Source organism: Lepidochelys olivacea (assembly GCF_965140295.1).
Source record: "Lepidochelys olivacea isolate rLepOli2 genome assembly, chromosome: 3".
Classification (NCBI taxonomy): domain Eukaryota; kingdom Metazoa; phylum Chordata; order Testudines; family Cheloniidae; genus Lepidochelys; species Lepidochelys olivacea.
Genome location: NC_140413.1, coordinates 96,437,864 through 96,462,340, shown reverse-complemented (window position 1 = coordinate 96,462,340; position 24,477 = coordinate 96,437,864). Strand labels below are relative to the sequence as shown.

The 24,477-nt window shown below is 41.5% G+C and overlaps 1 protein-coding gene across 1 annotated transcript in view; it reads right to left on the bottom strand.

Moving 5' to 3' along the window:
- The window catches only part of LOC311518767 (uncharacterized protein), a 47,450-nt gene extending 23,349 nt beyond the window's left edge, over positions 1-24,101 (bottom strand). Inside the window, exons 1-5 of the mRNA XM_084624803.1 lie at positions 23,714-24,101; positions 14,915-15,005; positions 14,638-14,716; positions 9,744-9,858; positions 1,509-1,693 (exon numbers count right to left, since the gene is read on the bottom strand). Of these exons, the coding sequence (XP_084480929.1) occupies positions 1,509-1,693; positions 9,744-9,858; positions 14,638-14,716; positions 14,915-15,003 (468 nt within the window). The 5' untranslated portion in view covers positions 15,004-15,005; positions 23,714-24,101. The remainder of the gene's footprint in view (positions 1-1,508; positions 1,694-9,743; positions 9,859-14,637; positions 14,717-14,914; positions 15,006-23,713) is intronic.
- Positions 24,102-24,477: the final 376 nt, after the last annotated feature.

The following is a 24,477-nucleotide window of genomic DNA, read 5'->3' as shown; positions in this document are numbered from 1 at the left end:
ATTTCACCACACATACAAATATTTGATCAATGAACTACTGTTTATTTGAAGTAACCACTTACCAGAATACTGAAAAAACAGATGGGGGAAAATGAAGATAAGAAAGGGGTTACTAGCATCCTGCAAACACTTATACATGCCAATAATTTAATGCACGAGTAATCCTATTGAACTCAACTGGACTATGTGTGTGTGTACACATTTCATGGACTGGGATTTATATTATAGTTATATAGTATATTTGAATTTGCCTTGGCATTATATATAAACTAGTAGCAGTTCCTGAAGAAAAAATTGTGCTGGGCCATTCTTCATATTTTCTATACAGTCATTTACAATATGCAAGTAGTGAACTTCAGACTAGCTGGAGAAATAAAATTTAGATAAAGCATTAGTACCTTTTAAACCCTGCTAATACTACTTTGCATTTTTGTTGCTTTTTTGTTGTTTCTTTGACATCACAAAAGTATCCTAAAATATTTAAATTGTTTTTATTGCCTTATATAAATACACAGATTGAATTCAAGAAATATATTCCTAGCCAAATATTGTCATTTATTATTATTTAGAACATTGCAGCACTCAGAAGCTTCAACCAAGACTAGTTCCCCATTGTGCTAAGAAATTTACAAACACATAGGAAGTCAGACACCTTATCTCAGGGAATTTACACTCTACAGGATCAGTCCTGTGCCAGCTGAAGTCAATGCAAAACTCCCAATATTTTCAGTGGTGCAGGATTAGGCCTTTAAGGCCCCAGGTGGATGCAAAGGTCATTGCAGGATCAAGGTTTAAAACTCAATCCACTCATTTGAACCATATAGCAGTCACCATTACCTCTGCAGGTAATTCATGTTACTGTGATATTCACAGTATCCCTTTCAATACTAAGTACAGGGAATACTATGAACATTGTGGTATAAATCTACTTGGAAAGGCCTCATAAAACATGTTGTACTGGAAATGTTGAGGGGGCAAGGTGTGGTAGGCTGGACTCTCTGCTGATTGTGGGTTGATTGCTAATGAAATAAGAAGTATGTGCTGGGTGTGAATTCATTTCGGGGGGGGGGGGGGAATGGCTGAATTCAGAGGTGATGTGCAAGGTGGTACAAATCAGTTCCCCTGAGGCTCATCTAGACCTTATTCATAGCCTCTGTACCATTTTCAGAAAAATGTCAGTGGAGTTTGAGGACACTCACTACAATGCAGGATCAGACCCCTAGTCATAATAAATAGTGATTCCACACAAAGCTCATAGCATGATTTTTCAGTGTATTATGAAAAGTTTTTATTATAATAGCTGTAGATTTAACAATGAGAATCTAAATTGCTAATAGACAATAATAAAAATGTTTTTCTGATCAACTGAATTCCATCCGCTATATTAACAGCAATAAATATATAACTTATTCCTAATAAAACCTCTCCCCTAACATCATATACAAGAAATAAAAATCCCATAAATGCTGCTGACTGATGTAATAAAACAATGATACTGTGCAGTGTACCTTTGACTGTATCACAAGGATTTTCTCTTCACAATTACTCAGGCTGGTTTGTTGCTGTTCTAGTTCCTGCTTGGCACGCAATAGCTCCATTTCCTTTTCAGAGGCCTGTCCATCTGTCTGTTCCTTCCTTCTCTTCAGTTGTATGAGCTCCTCTACTAAAGTCTGCTTCTCTCTAGAATGAAGTTCTAAAGAAAGGAAAGAGGGATTTTAATGGTTTCAAGTTTTTTTCAGCATAGATAGGTCAACATTTTTATTTTTCAGCAATGTTTGCTTACATTACAAATATTTATATAGCAGTCATGCAGGTTAACTACATATTATTTTACCCAATGGGGGTCAATTATTTCTTTAATCAAGTTAACACACTAACTGCTACATGTATCCAGATTGGTGCTAACTAAAATGATGCATGATTACCGCATTTATTACTCTCCTCGACATGAGGAATTGGAAATGAGGAACAAAAAGGTATTTTAAAAAAATTACACAAATAAAACAGGTTTATATGTTCAGCAAGTAACAGTCAACATGGATTTGTCAAGAACAAATCATGTCAAACCAATCTAATATCCTTCTTTGACAGGATAACAAGCCTTGTGGATGGTGGGGAAAGGGAGGCAGTACATTTGATGTATTTTGACTTTAGGAAGACTTTCGATACTGTTTCACATGACCTTGTATTAGCTAACTAGCGAAATATAGCATAGACAAACCTAGTATAAGGTGGGTGTACAACTGGTTGCAAAAATGCCCTCAGAGAATAGTTATTAATAGTTCATAGTCAAGGTGGAAGGGCATATCGAGTGAGGTCACATTGGGATCTGTCCTGGGTCCAGTTCTATTCAATATCTTCATAAATAATTTGGATAATGGCATAGAGCGTACTGCTATAAAGTCTGCTGACTATACCAAATTGAGAGGGGTTGCAGGTGCTTTGGAGGAAGGGATTAGAATTCAAAACGATCTTAAACTGGAGAAATGGTCTGAAATAAACAGGATGAAATTCAATAAGGACAAATGCAAGGCACTAGTCATAGGAAGAAATAATCAAACAAATATAAAATGGGAAATAATTGCCTAGGAAGTAGTACTGCAGAAAAGGATCTGGGGGTTATAGTGGATCACAAACTAAATATGAGTTTAAAAAAAAAAAAGCAAACATCATTCTAGGACGTATAAGCAAGACCCAAGAAGTAATTCTTCTACTTTACTCAGCACTGGCAAGGCCTCAGCTGGAATACTGTATCCAATTCAGAGTACCACATTTTGGGAAAGATGTGGACAAATTGGGGAAAGTCTAAAGGAGAGCAACAAAAATGATTAAAGGTCTAGAAAATACGACTTATGAGGAAAGATTGAAAAAATTGGGTTTGTTTAGTCTGGAGAAGAAAAGACTGAGGGGGGACATAACAGTCTTCAAGTATGTAAAAGGTAGATATAAAGAGAAGGGTGATAAATTGTTCTCCCTATCAAATGAGGACAGGACAAGATGTAATGGCCTTAATCTGTAACACAGGAAATTTAGGTTAGACATTAGGAAAAACTTCCTAACTGTACAGGTAGTTGAGCACTGGAACATGTTACCTAGGAAAGTTGTGAAATCTCTGTCACTGGCTGTTTTTAAGAAAAGGTTAGACAAACAGCTCTCAGGGATGGTCTAGTTAATACTTAGTTCTGCCTCAGTGCAGGGGACTGGACTAGATGACCTGTAGAGGCCCCTTCCAGTCCTAGATATGATTCTTTTATGTTTTCTTGTTCAAAGAGAAGAGGGGAACTTGGGGGATATTAAATACATGTAACAACATGAATAAGAATTACAAATTAATAATGACATGGGGGCACTTGGGAATTGGTTATAAGTTTAATAAAATAAAACAAGGGAAACATTATACATTTTTCCTATTTCTGCTACCTCTCAATATATTTATTTTGTCTTTTTAGAACATAAGCTCTTTAACGCAGGGACAATGCATCTCCATAAGTGTGTCTATAGTGTCTACCACATTCAGGGCACTATTGCAATTCAAACACATTACAAATAATTTGAAAGATCTGACTCAATTACAGCATGTAGCTAAGGTCTTCAGAAGCTAACTGGGACCAGAGAACAGGTGGGGGCAGGGTCACAGGATCTCAAGTGATAAGGCCACAGGTTCTCCTTCAGTCTCAAAGCTGCAACAGCTAGAACAGCCCAGGGCCTGGGGAAAGGTAGAATATCATCCACCTGGCTCAACAGGTGGAAAACTCAATTGAATCTGCAGGAAGGGGGGCAAGTTCTGTGAAAAAACGGTGGAGGAAGTGCCTACCAGAGGGAAACAGGGATAGACACTCCTGCCTCATGAGCTCTCTGCTTCCCATTGACAGCCAAAGGAAGATGGGAGCTGATCAGCTTCCTCCTCTCCCTTCTCATTAATTTAAACCCTGGCCAATGGTTTTACCATTTTTGGAAACTCCTATTTCAATTTTAGCTCCTATTCCATCCTGCTCTCTGTTAGGATACTGTGGTTTTTACTGATCACCTGTTTTGGCGTTTCCATTTGAGCCAAACTGTCAGAGACAAGGTAGATTTTTCCACTTTCCTCATAGCATCAAGAACAACACAATTAGATTAAATAGAAATAGGACTTAGAATTTAATATCAGTACTTTGTGTGATTGTTTAGCTTGTTGGAACTTGTAGACTGTGCCCAGTGCAGATAAAAGGCCAAAATGGCCAGCTACCAGAAGTAAAACAGATCTGGAATTTGGCTAGTGGACCTTAAGAAAAGGGGATCATAGAATCATAGAATATCAGGGTTGGAAGGGACCCCAGAAGGTCATCTAGTCCAACCCCCTGCTCAAAGCAGGACCAATTCCCAGTTAAATCATCCCAGCCAGGGCTTTGTCAAGCCTGACCTTAAAAACCTCTAAGGAAGGAGATTCTACCACCTCCCTAGGTAACGCATTCCAGTGTTTCACCACCCTCTTAATGAAAAAGTTTTTCCTAATATCCAATCTAAACCTCCCCCACTGCAACTTGAGACCATTACTCCTCGTTCTGTCATCTGCTACCATTGAGAACAAGTCTTCACAGATCAAGGTCCCGCTTTTAGTACCCTCTGTCTCCCTTTGAGGCATGTGTATAAGATGATTCAGCAGAGTGAACTGAGTCTTAGGGGTAGGCTGAGGAGAAATATGGGTTATGTGGTGGGAGCCCACTAAACCCATTCTGGGCCACATGAACGTCTGGCATGGGTAGATGGGACAGACAGCTGTGAAGAGAGGTGCTACATGAATAAAGTTGCAGCCTGCTGCTGTAATCCATCCCTGTGTCTGTACTCATTCACCTCTGTCTCCTGATAAAATGAGAAAGATTTCTTCCCTCATCCTGCCCCACACTCTCATGCATCTTCATAGCACCAAGCCCAGTTACTCTAGCTAGACAAAGCATACTTGATTAGCCCTAAAACTGTTAGTTTTTTTTTTTTTTTTTATTGAAGTGTAGTCATACCCTATGGCACACCCATTGCTAGCCCGGGTCAGCTGACTCAGGCTCCCAGGGCTTGGGCTGCTGGGCTATAAAATTACAGCATCTAAGTGCGGGCTCAGGCTGGACCCTGACTTCTCAGACTCCCACAAGGTGGGAAAGTCTCAGAGATTGGGCTCCAGGCTCAACCCAAACATCTACACTGCAATTTTATAGCCCTGTGACCCCAAGTCACTGAGACTAGGTGCTGTGGGTTTTAAATCACAGTGTAGGCATACCCTTAATGTAAGAAGATTTTCTGAAAATTACCCTTAAAACACAAGCATTTTACTTCAGGCAATTTTTCGGTTTGATTTAATAAGAAAGCCCAGAAAATAGGGCTGAACAAAACAAAACAAAAAGTCCTCCATGTATGTATAGTTATGTTGCATATTACTACGAGTGGGGGCTCTACCAAATTCATGGTCCATTTTGGTCAATTTCACATTCATAGGATTAAAAAAAATCCTAAATTTCATGATTTCAGCTATTTAAATCTGAAATTCCATGGTGTTGTAATTGTAGGGGTCCTGACCCAAAAAGGAGTTGTGGGGTGGTCACAAGGTTATTGAAAGGGTCGGGGAGTTGCGGTACTGCTACCCTTACTTCTGCGCTACTGCTGGCAGTGGCCCTGCCTTCAGAGCTGGACAGTTGGAGAGCGGTAGCTGCCGGCCAGGAGCCCAAATCTGAAAACAGAGCTGCTGCCGGGAGTAGTACAAGTAGTAAGGATGGCATGGTATGATATTGCCACCCTTCTTTCTGCACTGCTGCTTGCACAGCTGGGCACCTGGCCAACAGCTGCTGCTCTCCAGCTGCTCAGCTCTGAAGGCAGTGCAGAAGTAAGGGTGACAATACTGCAACCCCCCTAAAATAAAATTGAGACCCCTCACCCTGCAACTCCCTTTTGCGTCAGGCCCCCCCATTTGAGAAACACCGGTCTCCCTATGAAATCTGTATAGTACTGCATAGAGTAAAAGCACACAAGACCAGATTTCACAGGGGGATACCAGATTTCACGGTCTATGGCACGTTTTTCATAGCTGTGAATTTGGTAAGGCCCTAACTATGAGGTTTGATCTGGCTTTTCCCTGCTTAGCACAATGAACTGTTAATCTGAAGTGGCAATACCCAATTTTACCACTTGATGGTGCCAAACATATTTTTTAAAAGCCTTTCAAAAAAGTCACATTTTGCAATGCTGTTTAAGCTGCATGTGAACCTCTGTGGTTCTATGGAAAAAACGTACAGTTATAGTTTACTATAACAGACATTTGTAGATTAAACTTGCTTGAAATTCACCAATCCCCTTTTTTCTTTACGTCTCTATGATCATCTTTCTTCCTTTTTCACGTGACTAGAATTGGATGCAACTAAGAATGCATTAAAACTGCCGTATTCACAGCTGTTGTGCAAAACATATCCATATTCACTAACAGAAAAACTAAAGGTAAATCTTTTCAACATCATCTTAGCAAGCCGTAAACTGCATACTGTATCTGTGAATGTTTTATTTGATTGCCCTCTATTATTATATGAAAAAATTGTTCAACAATATTCTTGGAACACTTGAGGTACAGAACCCATTTATATACTTCATATATATAGTATAGAAAATTTAAATTATACTCTAGTGATCATGCACTGAAAAGTGACATTAACCTGTATGAATTCTGCAATATTTACATATGTTCATGTACAAACCCAGTAACCTTCATACTTATATACTGCCTTTTCATGTCTAAAATCCTTCACCGACATCTAATTAATCATATTACCATTAAGAATTAACACCACTGGACTAGGGCCACTGCTTATCTCTTTGCATTTGGAAACATCATTCCTTTAAGCAGCCAGGGTTGAAAACATAAACCAAAAAACAAACAGCCCAGCCTCTCCCTTCCTCCCAGTATTTGGGACTGCTGCAGGTAGAAATTAAGGTCTCAGAATTTCTTTTATGGCTAAGAGACCTAACTAAAGACAGAGAATTATACTAGAGATGTTCCCCTATCAGCAAGGTAGCCAATCAATTCTAGTCTTTCAATTCACTGGGCTGAAAAATGAGGAAAAAAAAATCCCTTTTCCAGGCACCTCTAATACCCTTCAGGTAGTTGAAGGCCGCTATCAAATCCCCCCTCACTCTTCTCTTCTGAAGACTAAATAAGACCAATACCCTAAGCCTCTCCTCGTAAGTCATATGCCCCAGTCCTCTAAAAATTTTTGTTGCCCTCCACTGGGCTCTCCAATTTGTCCATATCTTTTCGGGGTAGGGGGGCAAAACTGGACACAATACTCCAGATGTGGCCTCACCAGTGCCAAATAGAGAGGACATATCCACAGAGCCAGTTATCTCATCACAGAAGGCAATCAGTTTGGTAAGGCATGACTTGCCCTTGGTGAATCCATGTTGACTGTTCCTTATCGCCTTCAAGTGCTTCAAAATGGATTCCTTGAGGACCTGCTCCATGATTTTTCCAGGGACTGAGGTGAGGCTGACTGGCCTGTAGTTCCCCGGATTCACCTTCTTCCCTTTTTTAAAGATGGGCACTATATTTGCCTTTTTCCAATTGTCCGGTGCCTCCCCCAATCGCCACAGGTTTTCAAAGATAATGGCCAATGGCTCTGCAATCACATCAGCCAACTCCCTCAGAGCCCTGTTCTGCCTATGCTGTCTTCTATGGTTCTTTGAAACTGTGATCAAAAGATCATTTTTCAATATGAAGCATTTCCCAGCTTATTCAATGAGAGTGTTGTAGCTGTGTTGATCTCAGGATATTTGAGAGACAAGGGAGGTGAGGTAATATTTTTTCATTGGATCAACTTCTTTTGGTGAGAGACACAAGCTTTCGAGCTATATAGAGCTCTTCTTTAGGTCCATTGACTGGTCTGAGTGGGAAAGACTACTGGAGGTGCCAGGCCTGGATAGAGGAGCTGATAGCTGTGGCCCATTAAGCTGTTAGGAGGAGGAGTTGACAGCTGTATCTTCTGGTCAGGAAAGCCAAAAAACCTGAAGTTTCCAGTGTAGTAGAGAGTAGCTTTCTCCCAGAGAACTGAATATTGGAGCCTGGGAAAATCATAGTCTTAATAAAGACACTGGACTTATGGCTTATTACAATAATCTTTAACCCACTGTGACACATGGCCAGAAAGGGTTAAACATCCTGCAAAATAAATGACTGAAATTCCACCCTTAAAGACATATGGGGAGATAATGTTTGTGTTTTTGTGTATTGACATATATATGGGTAGTTGTCAACAGTGTAATCAACAGTCCCTGTCTATGCTGTATTCTGATAATTCAGAGATCAAAAGAACATCCTAACATTTAAATGAATTGTAAACATGGGATATCACTGCATTCATCTCTAAAATGCACAGCAAATCATCTGTGAAAGGTCGAAAAACAGGCAGTTGCCTTTTGTTAATTCATGTAGCTAAGTACCAGTGATAGACTGCCTAATGGATAAATTGACTTATGTTAATCTATGTGATAATTAATGATGATGCTTAGGAAAAGAGGGCCTATTGTTCCCCAAGGGACTCCAACTTGTCAAAGAAGGCCTGAAGTTGTATAAAAGATACTTAGGACCCAGTCCTTTGTATCTCGGATCTGCTTAAGCTTCATTAGGGGAAGTTTGAGTCGCCAGATTGAGATCCCAGTTATGCTGGTACTCCCTGAACAGGATATTGTACGTTGGACTATAACCTATGGACTAAATTCTAAAAACTCTTTGCAACTACAAAGCTCACCATCTCTGCTATGTATCTAAACCTCAAGAATTGAATTCATGTCTGTATGTATATTGATCTTTTAACCATAGTGTCTCTTTTTTCTTTTTTAATAAATTTTAGTTTAGTTAATAAGAATTGGCTGGAGTGTGTATTTGGGGAAGATCTGGAATATTAATTATGTTGGAGGTAATGTGTCCGATCCTTTGGGATTGGTAGAACCTTTTCTTTAATATGATGAAATAAGATTTTCAGAAATCTTCATAATATTTGACTTGGGTACCTGGATGGAGGCCTGAGGCTAGGTTACTTTAAGAGAACTGTGTTGTTGGTTTCTGGGTAACCAGTAAGGTATAACAGAAGCTGTTTAGTGCTGGCTTGGTAAATATAAGTATTGACACATCCACCAGCTTTGGGGTTTGTCTGTCCCATTCTTCGCAGTTCACCCTAATTGAGTGACCTCAGCTGGCCCCCAGTGGGACCCCGGTGACACCCACTGAGCCTCCTTTTTGACCTATGACTACAGGTGTGTTAACAGGCCACTTCACCTTCACCCTTTGAATATGTGCTAACTACTTATGCTAAACCATCTGTTCAATCTTATATTTAGCTGTGACACTCTGAATACCTTTCCAGACGTGAAGAAGGGGTCTGTGTAGCTCAAAGGCTTGTCTCTCTCACCAACAGAAGTTGGTCCAATAAAAGATATTAACTCACACATCTTCTCTCTCTAATTATTCACTGAGAGACAGAAAGGAACTGGACAACCAAGATACAGAGTGCCTGTAAAGAGCAAGGGATTGGCACCAACTCTTAACTGATCCATTTCTACCTGACACCAAAGGAAAGAACCCATTGTCCACACTAGAGCAACTGCTACAGAACTTCGGCTGCTTTTCTGGAACCTGAAACTCTGCAGTTTGTGCCCCTCAAGGTATTAAGAAGAAGAAAAAAAAAGACCATAGACATTCAGATGTTGACATTTGATTCCTGAAAAACAATTACCAACTGCAACATTGATCCGGTTATTAATTCGTTCTCTGTCTGTTTTCAGCATATTTAAACTGGCTTCCTTTCGCTTGAGTTCCAAATGGAGGCCATCATCTTGGGACTGTAATTCCTGTAAAAAAATAAATATTTTTGTGGTGAAAGTACATTTATTACTAAATATTTCCACAAATGTCAAATGCTCATTTATTCTGGTCGGTTGCATCTCAGTTCAAACCAATAAAAATTTAAAAAGAAACTAAACACAGATAGATGCATTCAGACACAAATTGCATATTTACAGTGCCAGCATTCTACACCAACTGCTTCAAATGTCTGCTGAATGCAAAAAGAAAAGGAGTACTTGTGGCACCTTAGAGACTAACCAATTTATTTGAGCATAAGCTTTCGTGAGCTACAGCTCACTTCATCGGATGCATACTGTGGAAAGTACAGAAGATCTTTTTATACACACAAAGCATGAAAAAAATGGGTGTTTACCACTACAAAAGGTTTTCTCTCCCCCCACCCCACTTTCCTGCTGGTAATAACTGATCTAAAGTAATCACTCTCCTTACAATGTGTACGATAATCAAGGTGGGCCATTTCCAGCACAAATCCAGGGTTTAACAAGAACCCTTGTTCTTGGGGAGCGGGGGGTAGGAAAAAACAAGGGGAAATAGGTTACCTTGCATAATGACTTAGCCGCTCCCAGTCTCTATTCAAGCCTAAGTTAATTGTATCCAATTTGCAAATGAATTCCAATTCAACAGTCTCTCACTGGAGTCTGGTTTTGAAGTTTTTTTGTTGTAATATCACAACTTTCATGTCTGTAATCGCGTGACCAGAGAGATTGAAGTGTTCTCCGACTGGTTTATGAATGTTATAATTCTTGACATCTGATTCGTGTCCATTTATTCTTTTACGTAGAGACTGTCCAGTTTGACCAATGTACATGGCAGAGGGGCATTGCTGGCACATGATGGCATATATCACATTGGTGGATGTGCAGGTGAACGAGCCTCTGATAGTGTGGCTGATGTTATTAGGCCCTGTGATGGTGTCCCCTGAATAGATATGTGGGCAAAGTTGGCAACGGGCTTTGTTGCAAGGATAGGTTCCTGGGTTAGTGGTTCTGTTGTGTGGTATGTGGTTGCTGGTGAGTATTTGCTTCAGGTTGGGGGCCTGTCTGTAGGCAAGGACTGGCCTGTCTCCCAAGATTTGTGAGAGTGTTGGGTCATCCTTCAGGATAGGTTGTAGATCCTTAATAATGCGTTGGAGGGGTTTTAGTTGGGGGCTGAAGGTGACGGCTAGTGGTGTTCTGTTATTTTCTTTGTTAGGCCTGTCCTGTAGTAGGTGACTTCTGGGAACTCTTCTGGCTCTATCAATCTGTTTCTTCACTTCTGCAGGTGGGTATTGTAGTTGTAAGAATGCTTGATAGAGATCTTGTAGGTCTCTTGTAGAGATCTCTTGTAGAGATCTTGTTTGTCTCTGAGGGGTTGGAGCAAATGCAGTTGTATCGCAGAGCTTGGCTGTAGACAATGGATTGTGTGGTGTGGTCAGGGTGAAAGCTGGAGGCATGTAGGTAGGAATAGCAGTCAGTAGGTTTCCGGTATAGGGTGGTGTTTATGTGACCATCGTTTATTAGCACTGTAGTGTCCAGGAAGTGGATCTCTTGTGTGGACTGGACCAGGCTGAGGTTGATGGTGGCTGAACTTTGTGACTTTGTCCTTACCCATAACTATTTTACATTTGGGGACAATGTATACCTTCAAATCAGCGGCACTGCTATGGGTACCCACATGGCCCCACAGCATGCCAACATTTTTATGGTGGACTTAGAACAACGCTTCCTCAGCTCTCATCCCCTAACGCCTCTACTCTACTTGCGCTATATTGATGACATCTTCATCATCTGGACCCATGGAAAAGAAGCCCTTGAGGAATTCCACCATGATTTCAACAATTTCCATCCCACCATCAACCTGGACACTACAGTGCTAATAAACGATGGTCACATAAACACTGTTGCCTTGGCTCCTTAATGTCGTGGAGAGCCTTTGATGTGCCAACACCTTGGCACAGAAACATGGAATTCAGCCACTCTAGGCCCCCCACCACTGCACACAATCCTCTTTCTAACAGAGGACCCCACTTGCTGGCAACCCCCCCCCACTTCTCATTGAAGGCCCATTCACTCTGCCTTCCTTCCCTCAACATCCACCTCCAAGCCATTGACTGCGTAAATAGCTCCCTACTGACCAGGAGCGTGCATGGAATATGGCTGGCAAATCTGAGTGTCGGACTGGCAACATCAGAAAAAGGAAGCAACTCTCAGATCTGACCAGTCCCTTTGCCTAATCTTGGCATAGTTCAATGCTTTTTGTGTTTAATTTTAAAAATGCCCGTGTCTGGGATGTTATCAAAACACATGTGGGTGTGAAGTTTGAAATATATGGGAATTACTGAACTAGTTGAACAGTTAGAGGAACCTTAAGAAAAGCAAGAAAAACAAAGCAAAATTTAAAAGAGGAAACATTTTAAAATTTTACTCTGCCAAAATTATCAAATATTTAACTAAAATTATTACATGGAAAACATGACAGTCCTCTGAAGTTACCATGTCACATTCGAAAGATTTTTGTCTGGCTTTGAGAGGTCTCATTGCATCTTTATAAAGTCATTACCGAGGTCTTCTTTGTAATTCCACCACAAACCTGCATACCCAATACACAAAAAGGCACTTTTCCACATTTTAGACTTATGATGAGAAAAGAAAAAAAGTTAGGAATATTTTCAAATAGTCTACAGCGGAGAAATTTTTCAAACACACCTTAACTCCTCTTCTGATTCTCAACTCCCTCCCCCCGCAAATCTCCCAGAAAATATCTACTCTAAGATGAAATATGACTTGAGAATTTAGGGAGATTGTTTTCTTTTTTTATTATGGCTATAATATGGGGATTCAAGTTTTGGTAGGCCCTAAAGCAAAAAAAGTGGAAAGACCCTCAAAGCGATTGCAAACATATGCAGAAGGCCCCTGAGCCAGTATGACCTGTTTTAAAGAAACGGACATATCTTATATCATGTATACATATTCTATTATTTATTACCAACATGTTTGGTGATGTACAAAAACAGAGACACTCCCAGCCCCAAAGACCTTGCAGCTGATGTACAACAAAGCACATAGTATAGCTAAAATCAACTTCGAATATACCACTGATGAACCTTTATTGTCCACAGTTCTGGGAAAAATCTTCAAAAGGATGTAAATTTTTTAAGTCATTGGAAGATTTCACCTCTTTTAAAATGTAGTTTTAGGCTACCTTTTTAAAAAACAAACAAAAAAAACCAAACCAAAAAAACCCCAGAAAACAAGAGCCTAAAATCAGGCTCCTAAATAGATGGTCAGATTTTCAAAAGTGCCAAGCAGTCCATCCAGCTCCCATTGCAGACCCATGGAAGCACTGTCCCACTTCAATATATTTCTGAACTGAACTCCGTAGCTTATGTCTACTAGTGATTTTACTTTCCAATTCATAAGCAAAGAACACAATATCCTTATTCAGTCAAATGGCTGCATTTTTCCTTTTGTTTATACACAGAATTGTCTCATAAAAATTCCTTCATTTGATTTATAACAACCTATATCTGATGTGCTGTTCCTTTACTAGTTTGTTATTCGCTTTAGTTAACTCCTCCACAAATTCACTGAGAGCACGGCAACAAACCAGCATGTCATACAAAATTATTTAAACATTGGTAAACCACCACCACACAATAAATCAAATGTCAGCTCCTTTAACCCACTTGATCATTTCCTTTTTCTGTCATGGTGAGCTATCAATAAAACATTTATGCATGAACATGACAGACTTAGCAAAGTTGTGAAGCCCTAGGAGACAAAATACCTCATTTTGCTGACATAAGCAAAGTGAACAAAAATGCTTTTTCCATATTTATTTACATAGAAATATACTGAAACTTTTGAAAAATCATCAGTTTTCCTCACTAAATATATTCCCTCACCTAGATTAGTACATAGATTTAGGTGGGCTGCATGGCTCCTTTCTGCATCAAGACCTTGTTTTATTCTGCTATAGCTATGCCAGTATAGCTCCCCATGTGGACACTGAATTCTGGAATAGTAATTTATTGTGGAGTAACTATTCCAGAATAAAGTAATGTTTTCTCCTAAACAGAGTATACCCACAAAAAGTTATACTTACATAGCTATAGCAGAATAATTATTCCATTATAGCTATGCCGGTCAACTTCCCCATATAGACAAGTCCTTGGTTACTAACTTTAGCTTTGTTCTCCTGGTAAGATCAGGGCCATATATTGGTAGATATGGCCAGTTTAGTCAACAAACTTTTTAAAGGGACACAGTCAACTTAAAAAAAAAAACAACAAAAACTAAAAGTTCTTCATTATTGTTACAAGTAATACTTAAATTTACTATAATTAAAAGATTTTAGAAAGTATTTATTGTCTTTTTTCCCTGTTTATACATATGACAGCATTTTTGTAGTCAGGCCTCAAGCCTTTATACACATGCTTAATTTTAAGCTCATGAGTAGTCCAACTGAGTATGTGCACGTGTCATTGTAGAATGAGAGTCTTAACAATTCGGTTTCCCATTTTGTCGTCTTTCATTCGACAACAGGAGTAAGGAATTTTTTTAAAAATTGATTGTAAAGTCAGAACACTTGGCAGGATGACTTAGAACAAGTGCAATAGCTGAAACTATTTTAACTCATTCTTGGATACTGTGTTTCAAGTTGACACAATATTTCATTTTATTTACAAAAAAAAAAAGTGCAAAAAAGCTACAGTATTTGATAGAAACAGAATAGACCACAGAGTTATTCACATGAAAATAAAGTTGTATAACTGGAAAAGTTACCTGTAGCTTTTGAAGCAAGTGCTCAGTTTCAGAGGTAATGCGGGGCTGAAGATCAGTGGCTTTTTTAGTCTGTTCACGCGTGATAATGAAAAGTTAAGGTCAAAAAGTGATTTTAAATTAATTACATAAAGTGCAGAAAAAGTTTTTTTTTAATCAAAATCATGACACTCAACAGTTAAAATGTTTTATTCAGCTTGTGTGATCTTAATGTATTTCCAAGATATGTTTTTCTTGCATATATTTATCTCATTTTTTAGCAAGGTATATTGAAGGATATAGAAAGTTGGCTTCCAGTTCAAGGAAGTAGATTTGATGCTGGAGGTTCTTGATGTATTCAGATTCTATACTTAAAGTTGTATTCTCCATTGCTAGAATAGATTAATTCAAAACTATGTTTACATTGTAATTATCAATCAACAAAATATTATACTCATAATGTAGTCTCCCTATGCTAAAATGTCTCTATTAAGCCTATTTCTTCTACTTATCCTAGTATATTTTCACACTTACTGATGATAATGGTGTGAAGTACACTGTAATGCACACTTCCTAAAGGTTAGTCAGTTACTACCGTTATGTATAATATAAATGCTAAGAACAAGATGACTTCCAACTCAAACAACAGGAAAAACCTTATTTAAGTTTACCCAAGGACCAAAACCTGTTTTTTTCTAAAGAACTTATGCCTAATATGTAAAATTTATAAACAATGCAGGCAGAATTACAAGATTCTGCTTCTCAACAATTAGTGAAGCTAAGGTTTAAACACACATCTCCTAACCTGGTCAGTATTTAACACACACGAGTATATGCTCCTGTCACGGTTCCTCCCCCACTCTGAACTCTAGGGTACAGATGTGGGGACCTGCATGAAAAACCTCCTAAGCTTATCTTTACCAGCTTAGGTCAAAACTTCCCCAAGGTACAAAATATTACACCTTGGACTGGCCGCTACCACCACCAAACTAATACTGGTTACTGGGGAAGAGCTGTTTGGACGCGTCCTTCCCCCCAAAATACTTCCCAAAACCTTGCACCCCACTTCCTGGACAAGGTTTGGTAAAAAGCCTCACCAATTTGCCTAGGTGACTACAGACCCAGACCCTTGGATCTTAAGAACACTGAACAATCCTCCCAACACTTGCACCCCCCCTTTTCCTGGGAAATGTTGGATAAAAAGCCTCACCAATTTGCATAGGTGACCACAGACCCAAACCCTTGGATCTGAGAACAATGAAAAAGCATTCAGTGTTTTACAAGAAGACTTTTAATAAAAAATAGAAGTAAATAGAAATAAAGAAATCCCCCCTGTAAAATCAGGATGGTAGATATCTTACAGGGTAATTAGATTCAAAAACATAGAGAACCCCTCTAGGCAAAACCTTAAGTTACAAAAAAGATACACAGACAGAAATAGTTATTCTATTCAGCACAATTCTTTTCTCAGCCATTTAAAGAAATCATAATCTAACACATACCTAGCTAGATTACTTACTAAAAGTTCTAAGACTCCATTCCTGTTCTGTCCCTGGCCAAGACGACTACAGACAGACACAGACCCTTTGTTTCTCTCCCTCCTCCCAGCTTTTGAAAGTATCTTGTCTCCTCATTGGTCATTTTGGTCAGGTGCCAGCGAGGTTACCTTTAGCTTCTTAACCCTTTACAGGTGAGAGGAGCTTTCCCCTGGCCAGGAGGGATTTCAAAGGGGTTTACCCTTCCCTTTATATTTATGACAGCTCCCTACAAAAGGTGCCAATGACAATGATCTCTTCCTTTCATCCTTCTTAAATCTGCTACTAGTTAAATTCTTTACCCAATGACTTGAGCTTTTCACCACTCTTCTGCCCTCGAATCATAAGACAGGTAGGGACCTCAAAAGGTCTTCTAAGTCCAGTCCCCTACACTTGAGACAGGACTAAGTATTATCTACGCTATCCCTGACAGGTTGTGTCTATCCTGCTCTTAAAAAAACAGAATGGTGATTCCAAAAACTCCCTTGGCAATTTATTCCAGTGTTTAACTACCCTAACAGTTAGGATTTTTCCCTAATGTCCAACCTAAACCTCCCTTGCTTCAATTTAAGACCATTGCGTCTTGTTCTATCCTCAGAGGTTAACAAGAACAATTTTTTCTCCTTCCTCCTTGTAACAATATCTTACGTACTTGAAAACTGTCATCTTGTCCCCCTTCAACCTTCTCTTCTCCAGACTAAACAAACCCAATTTTTTCAATCTTTCCTCATAGATCATGTTTTCTAGACCTTTAGTCGTTTTTATTGCTCTCTGGATTTTTTTTCCAATTTGTTCACAACTTTCCTGAAATGTGACATCCAGCACTGGACACATTATTCCAGTTGAGGCCTTATCAGCACAAAGTAGAGTGGAAGAACTACTTCTTGTGTCTTGCTTACAACACTCCTGCCAATACATCCCAGAACGATTTTTGCTTTTTAAAAACAAACAAAAAACCAGTGTTACACTGTTGACTTATATTTAGCTTGTGATCCACTATGACCCCCAGCCTACCCCTCCCTAGGCAGTCATTTCCCATTTTGTATGTGTGCAACTGATTGTACCTTCCCAAGTTGAGCACTTTGCATTTGTCCTTATTGAATTTTATCCTATTTACTTCAGACCATTTCTCCAGTTTATCCAGATCATTTTGAATTTTAATCCTATCCTCCAAAGCACTTGCAACTCATTTCAATACTTCCATTAATTCGTTTTATCCTAAAAACGAACAATCCCCCCACCCCCCAAAATTCCTTGTCCTCACCTTAAAGGCACTATATAAATTTCACCCCATACCTATAACTCTACTCTTATTTATCCAACCTGCAAATCACTCTCTCTGTTCCTTCCAGTCCTTTCTCCCTCTCCTTTCTTTCATGCTGCTTTCTAAGAAAGCAAGTCTCCCTCTCAGTTTGCATTGCTCGCTCACTCACTCTGTCATATTCCTCCAGAAAACCAACCTACACCAACGAATGCTTTCTTACTTCTCCCCATATCCCCATATACAATGTTCAATTTCTAGCATTCAGATCAAATAATTACAGGTGTGTACAGCTGAATATGTAATTATACTGAAAACTCACAGGTGCCTTTTGTTGGTCAGCTGGAAATGATTCAATGCTTATTTTTTTACATTTTTAACTGTTCCTGTAGTGCAATGCATATCAGTATAAACAGATTCAGGAGCCATGCAACAGAACTTTACCTTCAATGACATTAAAAATGGCAAATTCAAAACTGATAAAAAGAAACACTTCTCCAAACTATGTGTAATTAGACTGTGGAACCCCTTGCTATATTATCTCACAGAGACCAAGAACTTAGCAAGAGTCAAAAAGTTATTGGACACTTATACTGATAAGATTAACCAGTTACAATACTAAATGCTAACAAATATTTTTGAAGGGATATAAAACCTCATGCTTCAGGTTTTAAACTAATCTGTATTAGGGATTAAGATGAAACCTTTGGCGCGGGGGGGAGGAGGGGCAGATTAGCCCGCACCTGCCTACTGCAGGGTTTGTTGCACCTTCTTCTGAAGCATCGGATGCCGGACATTGTTAGAGACACGATACTAGAAGAGACGGATCATGGATCTGATCTAAATGACAATTCTTATGTTTCTACTGTTTTTAATAATTCCAAACATTTACCCCTGGCAGAATTCTTCACCACTGCGCATGTGCAGAATTTATGTCCCCAGTAGATTTCTCTGCTTCCCTGCAGAAAAATGACTCTGACAGGGAAGCAAAGGGAAGCCACAACAGTGGTCATGCGACCCTCCCCAGCAGTATGTTTCGGGTGCCCGGGGCAACCGGCAGAGAGATAATTCACTGTGGGGCAGAGAGCAGGACTGTGGAAGACCCAGCTCGTGGCTCCTATCCTTTGCTGGACTCAGCTGCTAGTCCTGGCTGGGCTAGGGAAGACAGGACTTCCTCTTCCCCTGCACAGCATCCGGGGCTGGGTCAGACCCACCCCCAGATTTCTCTCCCAGCTTCAGGAAGCTCTGCAAACTCCCTCCCTGTACCCATTGCTCCTCAGCTGCAGGGCAAGGGATCCCTGTACAGGGAGCTGATCCCCCATCCACCATGCATCCAGACACCCTCATATCCAGGCCCTTCCACCGAGCCTCACACCCCTGCACTCAGAACCTCCTGATGAGCCCCACTCCCACTGCACCTAGACCACCCTGATGAGCCACCCACACCCAGACCCCCCACCAACCTCTATATCCCCCACACCCAGATCCCACCTTCACCTCCTGCAGAGTCCCATTACTGTTACACCCAGAAACCCCCAACAAGCCCCTGTACATCAAGATCCTCCCCCACACTCAGGTCCCCCACTAAGCCACCTGCTTCCAGATTGTCCCACACTGAACCCTCTCACACTAAGCCCCTCCACCCTTGGAGCCTGCCTTGCTGAGCCGGCCTGCCCACACCTGGTGCACCTGGCACAGAGGGGCAGGGCCCTGGGTGTTTCTGGGGCAGGCCTGGTTCTCGTGCTGTGTCAGGGTTGGATGCAGCCTTCCCGCTGAGTCCATGTCCCGGCGGGAGCTGCACAGTGATCTCCCACCTCTATGCAGCCAGTGGCCTGTGCTCCCCAGTGCTATGTTGAAGCCTCCACTTTTATTTGACAAATAAAATTTGCAGAATTTTAAAATAATGTTCACTGAATTTTTATTTTTTTGGCATAGAATGCCCTCAGGAGTAATACATTGTAAAGTACATCTGACATAGCTCCTAAGGATGGAGTAGTGCCTGTTTTATCATTAAAATATTCATTAAAGAAAAAAGGCACCATAGTGTTATATCATGATATAAGAATACCTTGGCCAAATTACTTCAACATAGTTGTTTCACATCATAACGTGAGATTGCTTTAGCTATAAGAGAACAGCAAAATTATTTGTAATGAAGAAACTTTTGGTGCAATATTCTGCTCATCCTACTCATATAAGCTAATAGGCTATGCATAAAACTGCATCTTTAGAAATCTGGTCTCAAGAGATCAATGGGTGTGAGTATGAAGAAGTGTTTCTAAGATTCAATTTAAGGATACATTTGGAAACAGTGGATATAGGGTCTCTCTCCTAGCACAGTCTTCGTGCAAATGAAGATTGCATACTGTGCTTTCTTGGATGTACCCTGTACTGACACGTGGCCTGATATGCCTTAGTCTTGCACTATGATCATAAGTGCTAGAACTAGGGGTGCTGACGTACTCCCTGGCTTGAAATACGATTTCCATTATATACAGGATTTATAATTTGGTTCAATAGCTCTCAGCACCCACACTATACAAATTGTTCCAGCACCCTTGACTGTGATATACATCACATAGGGGATATGTGAAATCCAGCATAAGAGTTTTCAGTTCTAAAAAAAATGAGGATTGAGTCCTTATAGTGCAAGATCATAATGACAGAATTATTTCAACCTAGAGAGACTACTTTGTGACAAAAGGAAATCAATTTTTTTTTAGCACTCTATACCTTTTGCCCTTCTGTTACAGCTAAAGAAAAGATGGCATTGTTAGATTATACAAATGTTAAAAGATCATTTATAAATTCTAGAATTGCTAAACTACTCATGAAACAGCTGAATTTTATGAGTCAATTCAGAATGAAGTAATAAGCAAGAGTTTTAAAAATGGTACAGCTTACCTACCTTCGATGAAATGTGATTTTTAGAAGCAAAATAATCAGTGCTGTGGTGTTAGGTACTTGTAAAGGTTATTAAGGAATTTGAGGGAAAGGCAACAGCAGATTTATTTGAAAATACAAAACAGCTGAAGGCCTTATGGGAAAGCTGTACCGAATTAATGCTTGTTTAGTTTGGCAAAGGGTTGCCACCTGGGCAGTTTATTGCTAGCTCAGGCTGGTGCCTCACCTTATAAAAGCCAGATGACATTAAGATGAAGCCAACTTTTTAAAAATGATGTTTAATAAATAAAAATAAAGCCATTGTATAGCAGAACATGTAAGATTCCCTTCCCTTGCTTTTCTGTTTGGAAAAAAACCCAAGCAAACCCCAAAACTCTGAAGCAAGCAGGGATTTCCCTAGACCACCTCCCCTAATTTCCCTGAACTCCCCCCCCCCCGAGTTACACACAGTGATGGCAATTTAGTTGTTAGTTGGAAATTTGAATTGAAATTGAAACATTAATACACACTTTAAAAGCATATACAGTATATGAGAAAATACTTATACCTGAGAAAGCATAATGGGTTTGAAAACTATGAACAAAGACTAACATCCTCATACAACTGTTATTTATGACAATGTCAGCCCATTTGTTTCAGCTATATTGGCCTACCTAATAATTTTAAATGATTTATAAGCAAGGTCTGAATGAGCTTTCCCCTAACAGCTAGTGAAGAGCCAGGGGACAGTGGAAAGGCTTCAAGAGCAGATTGCATTTAGATGAACACACCTACTCTGCCTAGGTATCCAGCAGACAGAGCTGTGCTGCCCAAGTGATCAATTTTGGCTGGTGTGGGTTACAAATCACTTAAGTATTAAATGTGTGGGTCATGAAATTGTGTTACCCTCATTGTAAGAATAAAGGGCAGCAGAACTGTACTTAGCCTGACTGAATGAGGGGGTTCTCCCTCCCTCAGTGCTTAATTTGTGCTAGGGCTTGCCAGGGCTGAGCCCCAACACCTCTAGGCTTGGCAGTTCATAGCCCTCAGACCTCTGGGCTTGTCACATCAGTTATGAAAGTAACAAACTTGCTTGAGCCCTCGCACCTTTTTCATTACAAATTAAGCACCGGTCATCCTCTGCTTCATCATCAACTGAACTGCACTCCCTAAGCAGGAGGTTTGGATGCCATATCCTAGGGAAGAAAGAGAGGGAGGGCACAGGTGTTTTGCTTGGTGGTGTGGGCTTTGTCTAAGTTAAAGGCATTATTTGACCTGCCCCTCTCTCCTGTTTAGAGATAGAGCTGATTAGTCTCCATAGAGACTCTTTTGGTTTGTTAAGTAACCACTAGAGCTGAAAGCACTGATAATCAGGTCTAGGTGCTTAGACCTGCTGTGGGACAGTGTTTCTGTGGAAGAGAAAGCTCAGCCTGCACTCGCTGTGAAGTTCCCCCACTGAGAGCTGGGTGGAAACTTGAGAGACCAACTTGCAGAGGTCACAGTAGCAGCAGAAGGTAACAGTGCAGGGCCATTGGGGATGGATCGGTAGAGTGAACGGTGGCACAGCAAACAACAGCGGCCAGAGCATTGGACTATGTTTTAGTGACTTTGCTCCAGAATGCTAGATTTGTGACTGGGAAACTTATATAAATATGTTTCCTAGTAGGCCAAGATTTTTAAAATGCCTTATTTGCCAAGGTATTTATCTCACAACATCGCTAACTCCAAGTGGTCATTATCTTGGAGTTTACGTACAAAAATATTTACAATAATAAAAAGTTTAGTACAGAAAGACAGCCATACTGGGTCAGACCAATGGTCCATCTATCCCAGTATCCTGTCTTCCAGCAATGACTATTCCAGGTGCTTCAGAGAGAATGAACAGAACAGGGAATCATCAAGTGATCCATCCCCTGTCGTCCACTCCCAGCTTCTGGAGAACAGAGGCTAACGGACACTCAGAGCATTGTGTTGCATCCCTGCCCATCCTGGCTAATAGCTATTGATGAACCTAACATCCATGAATTTATCTAGTTCTTTTTTGAACCCTGTTAAAGGTTTGGTCTTCACAACATCCCTGGCAAAAAGCTCCATGAGTGACTGTGCATTGTGTGAAGAAATACTTCCTTTTGTTTGTTTTAAACTTGCTGCCTATTAAGTTCATTGGCTGATCACTGGTTCTTGTAAAGTGAAGGGATAAATAACACTTCCTTATTCATTTTCTCCACACCAGTCATTTTATAAGCCTCTATCATATCCCCTCTTAGTCGTCTCTTTTCCAAGCTGAAAAGTCCCAGTCTTTTTAATCTCTCCTCATATGGAATCTGTTCCATACCCCTAATCATTTTTGTTGCCCTTCCCTGAACTATTTCCAATTCCAATACATCTTTTTTGAGATGGGGTGACCAGAACTGCACACAGTATTCAAAATGTGGGCATTTCATGGATTTATATATTAAAAGTGGAGGAGCTTAGTTTGCCAGACTGATCAGCTAAATCAATACTGAAAACCCATATGAAAAGACTACAAAACACCATGCCTCTGGACTGCATCAACATGCAGAAAGCCTTATAAGCCAGTCACTGTCAAAGCCAATTTTAGAAGAACTTAATGAGGCTGTTAAGAATGCTGGAGATGCAACTCAGTTTATGTGAACCAACATGGCTGTTGCATCATACCACACACTACAAAGGGGAGGCCAACGTTAAGTGCATTGTCATTTGTTAATCCTGAAGTTGGACACTTAGGGTAACCAGATGTCCCGATTTTATAGGGACAGTCCCAATTTTTGGGTCTTTTTCTTATGTAGCTCCTATTACCCGCCACCCTCATGCTGATTTTTCACACTTGCTGTCTAGTCGCCCTATGGGCATTGGTTTCGAACAAGACTGGCAAATGCTCGCTATCTTTCTGAGAAAACTCAGCTGACTCTCCAGAAGCATGTGATGCAACAGTGAAAGACTCAGCAGCTGAAAATGTGAAGAACACGCTCCCCATATTCAAAATATGCGCATACATGGCTGATGAATGCCCCAAGGCGAATAGGCATCAAATATTAAGACACTGTGGATGTTATCTTGATGTCCGTGATAGGCCAGTAGATGATTTTTAGGTGCTCAGGTTATAGAAGACACACCAGCTGCGTCTGCGACATCTTAGAAGAGATGTCTGACCCCAGAGGGGGAAAGGGGACAGCGCCTCCCGCGGTCCCAGCCAGGTCGGGCCGGTTCCCAGGACCCGCCCGTGGCGTCTCCTCACGCCGGCGTGGCGGGAGGCTGAGGGCTCTGAGCCCCCACAACGGCCCAGGCCGGGCTCCCCCGCCAGCGCTGACGTCACGGCGGGAGCTGCGAACGATGGGAAGCTCCCACCTGCCAACGCCGGCAGCCGCCCGGCGCCGAGTCACCCGCCCCGCCCCCTCACCTCGCTCGCGGCAAGTCTCGTCGCTGGGGGCGGGGGTCTTAGCGGAGGGACAGGCTGGGCGCGACTGGGCAAGTTGGAGGCGCCGCCGCACGCGGTGTTGGTTGCCAGGGTAACCAGCCCGGCCTAGGGAGCCAGCCGCCTTCCGTTGCCGGGGGTGCGGCCGCGCGCCGCCTCCGGCGGTCTGTGGGGTCCCCGCCCCCGCGCAAGGCGGGGCCGACGGGCCGGGCTGGTTCTGTCCCGCAAGCGCCGAACCGGCCGCTGTGAGGTCCCCGGCGCGCTCGCGTGAGCTGGGCCTGCTCGGTGACGGCTGAAGGCGCTGCCCGCGCGGGGCGGGGCAGCATCTGTGCGGGGCAAACCCGCACGCAGGAGGAGCCAGGGGCCCAGCCCCTGGGTGGTAAGAACGAGGGCGATGCGCCGCCGCCAGTGGGGGCGGGGAAACCCCGGGCGGGGGCGTAGAGGGGACAGCCGCCCACCCACGCTAGGTGAGCGATCTGCCCTGGGGGCGGAAACCGGGGGCGGGGGCGGCCCCCGGCAGCCTCTCAGCCGCTGCGGCGCCGCAGGGCTGTGCTCTGAAAGGCGCGGGGGTGGCCCAACGCCTCGAGCGAAGGCTTCGCTTCTCTCTCTCTCTCTCTCCCCGAAAGCAGGTTATGAGCTGCTCAGGGATATTGGTTTCAGGGGAAGATTTTACATACCTGCCCCCGAAACACTAGTCTTGTCATACATGATTTTTTTAGTGTTGTTAAGAATCCCTTTCCAGTTACTAT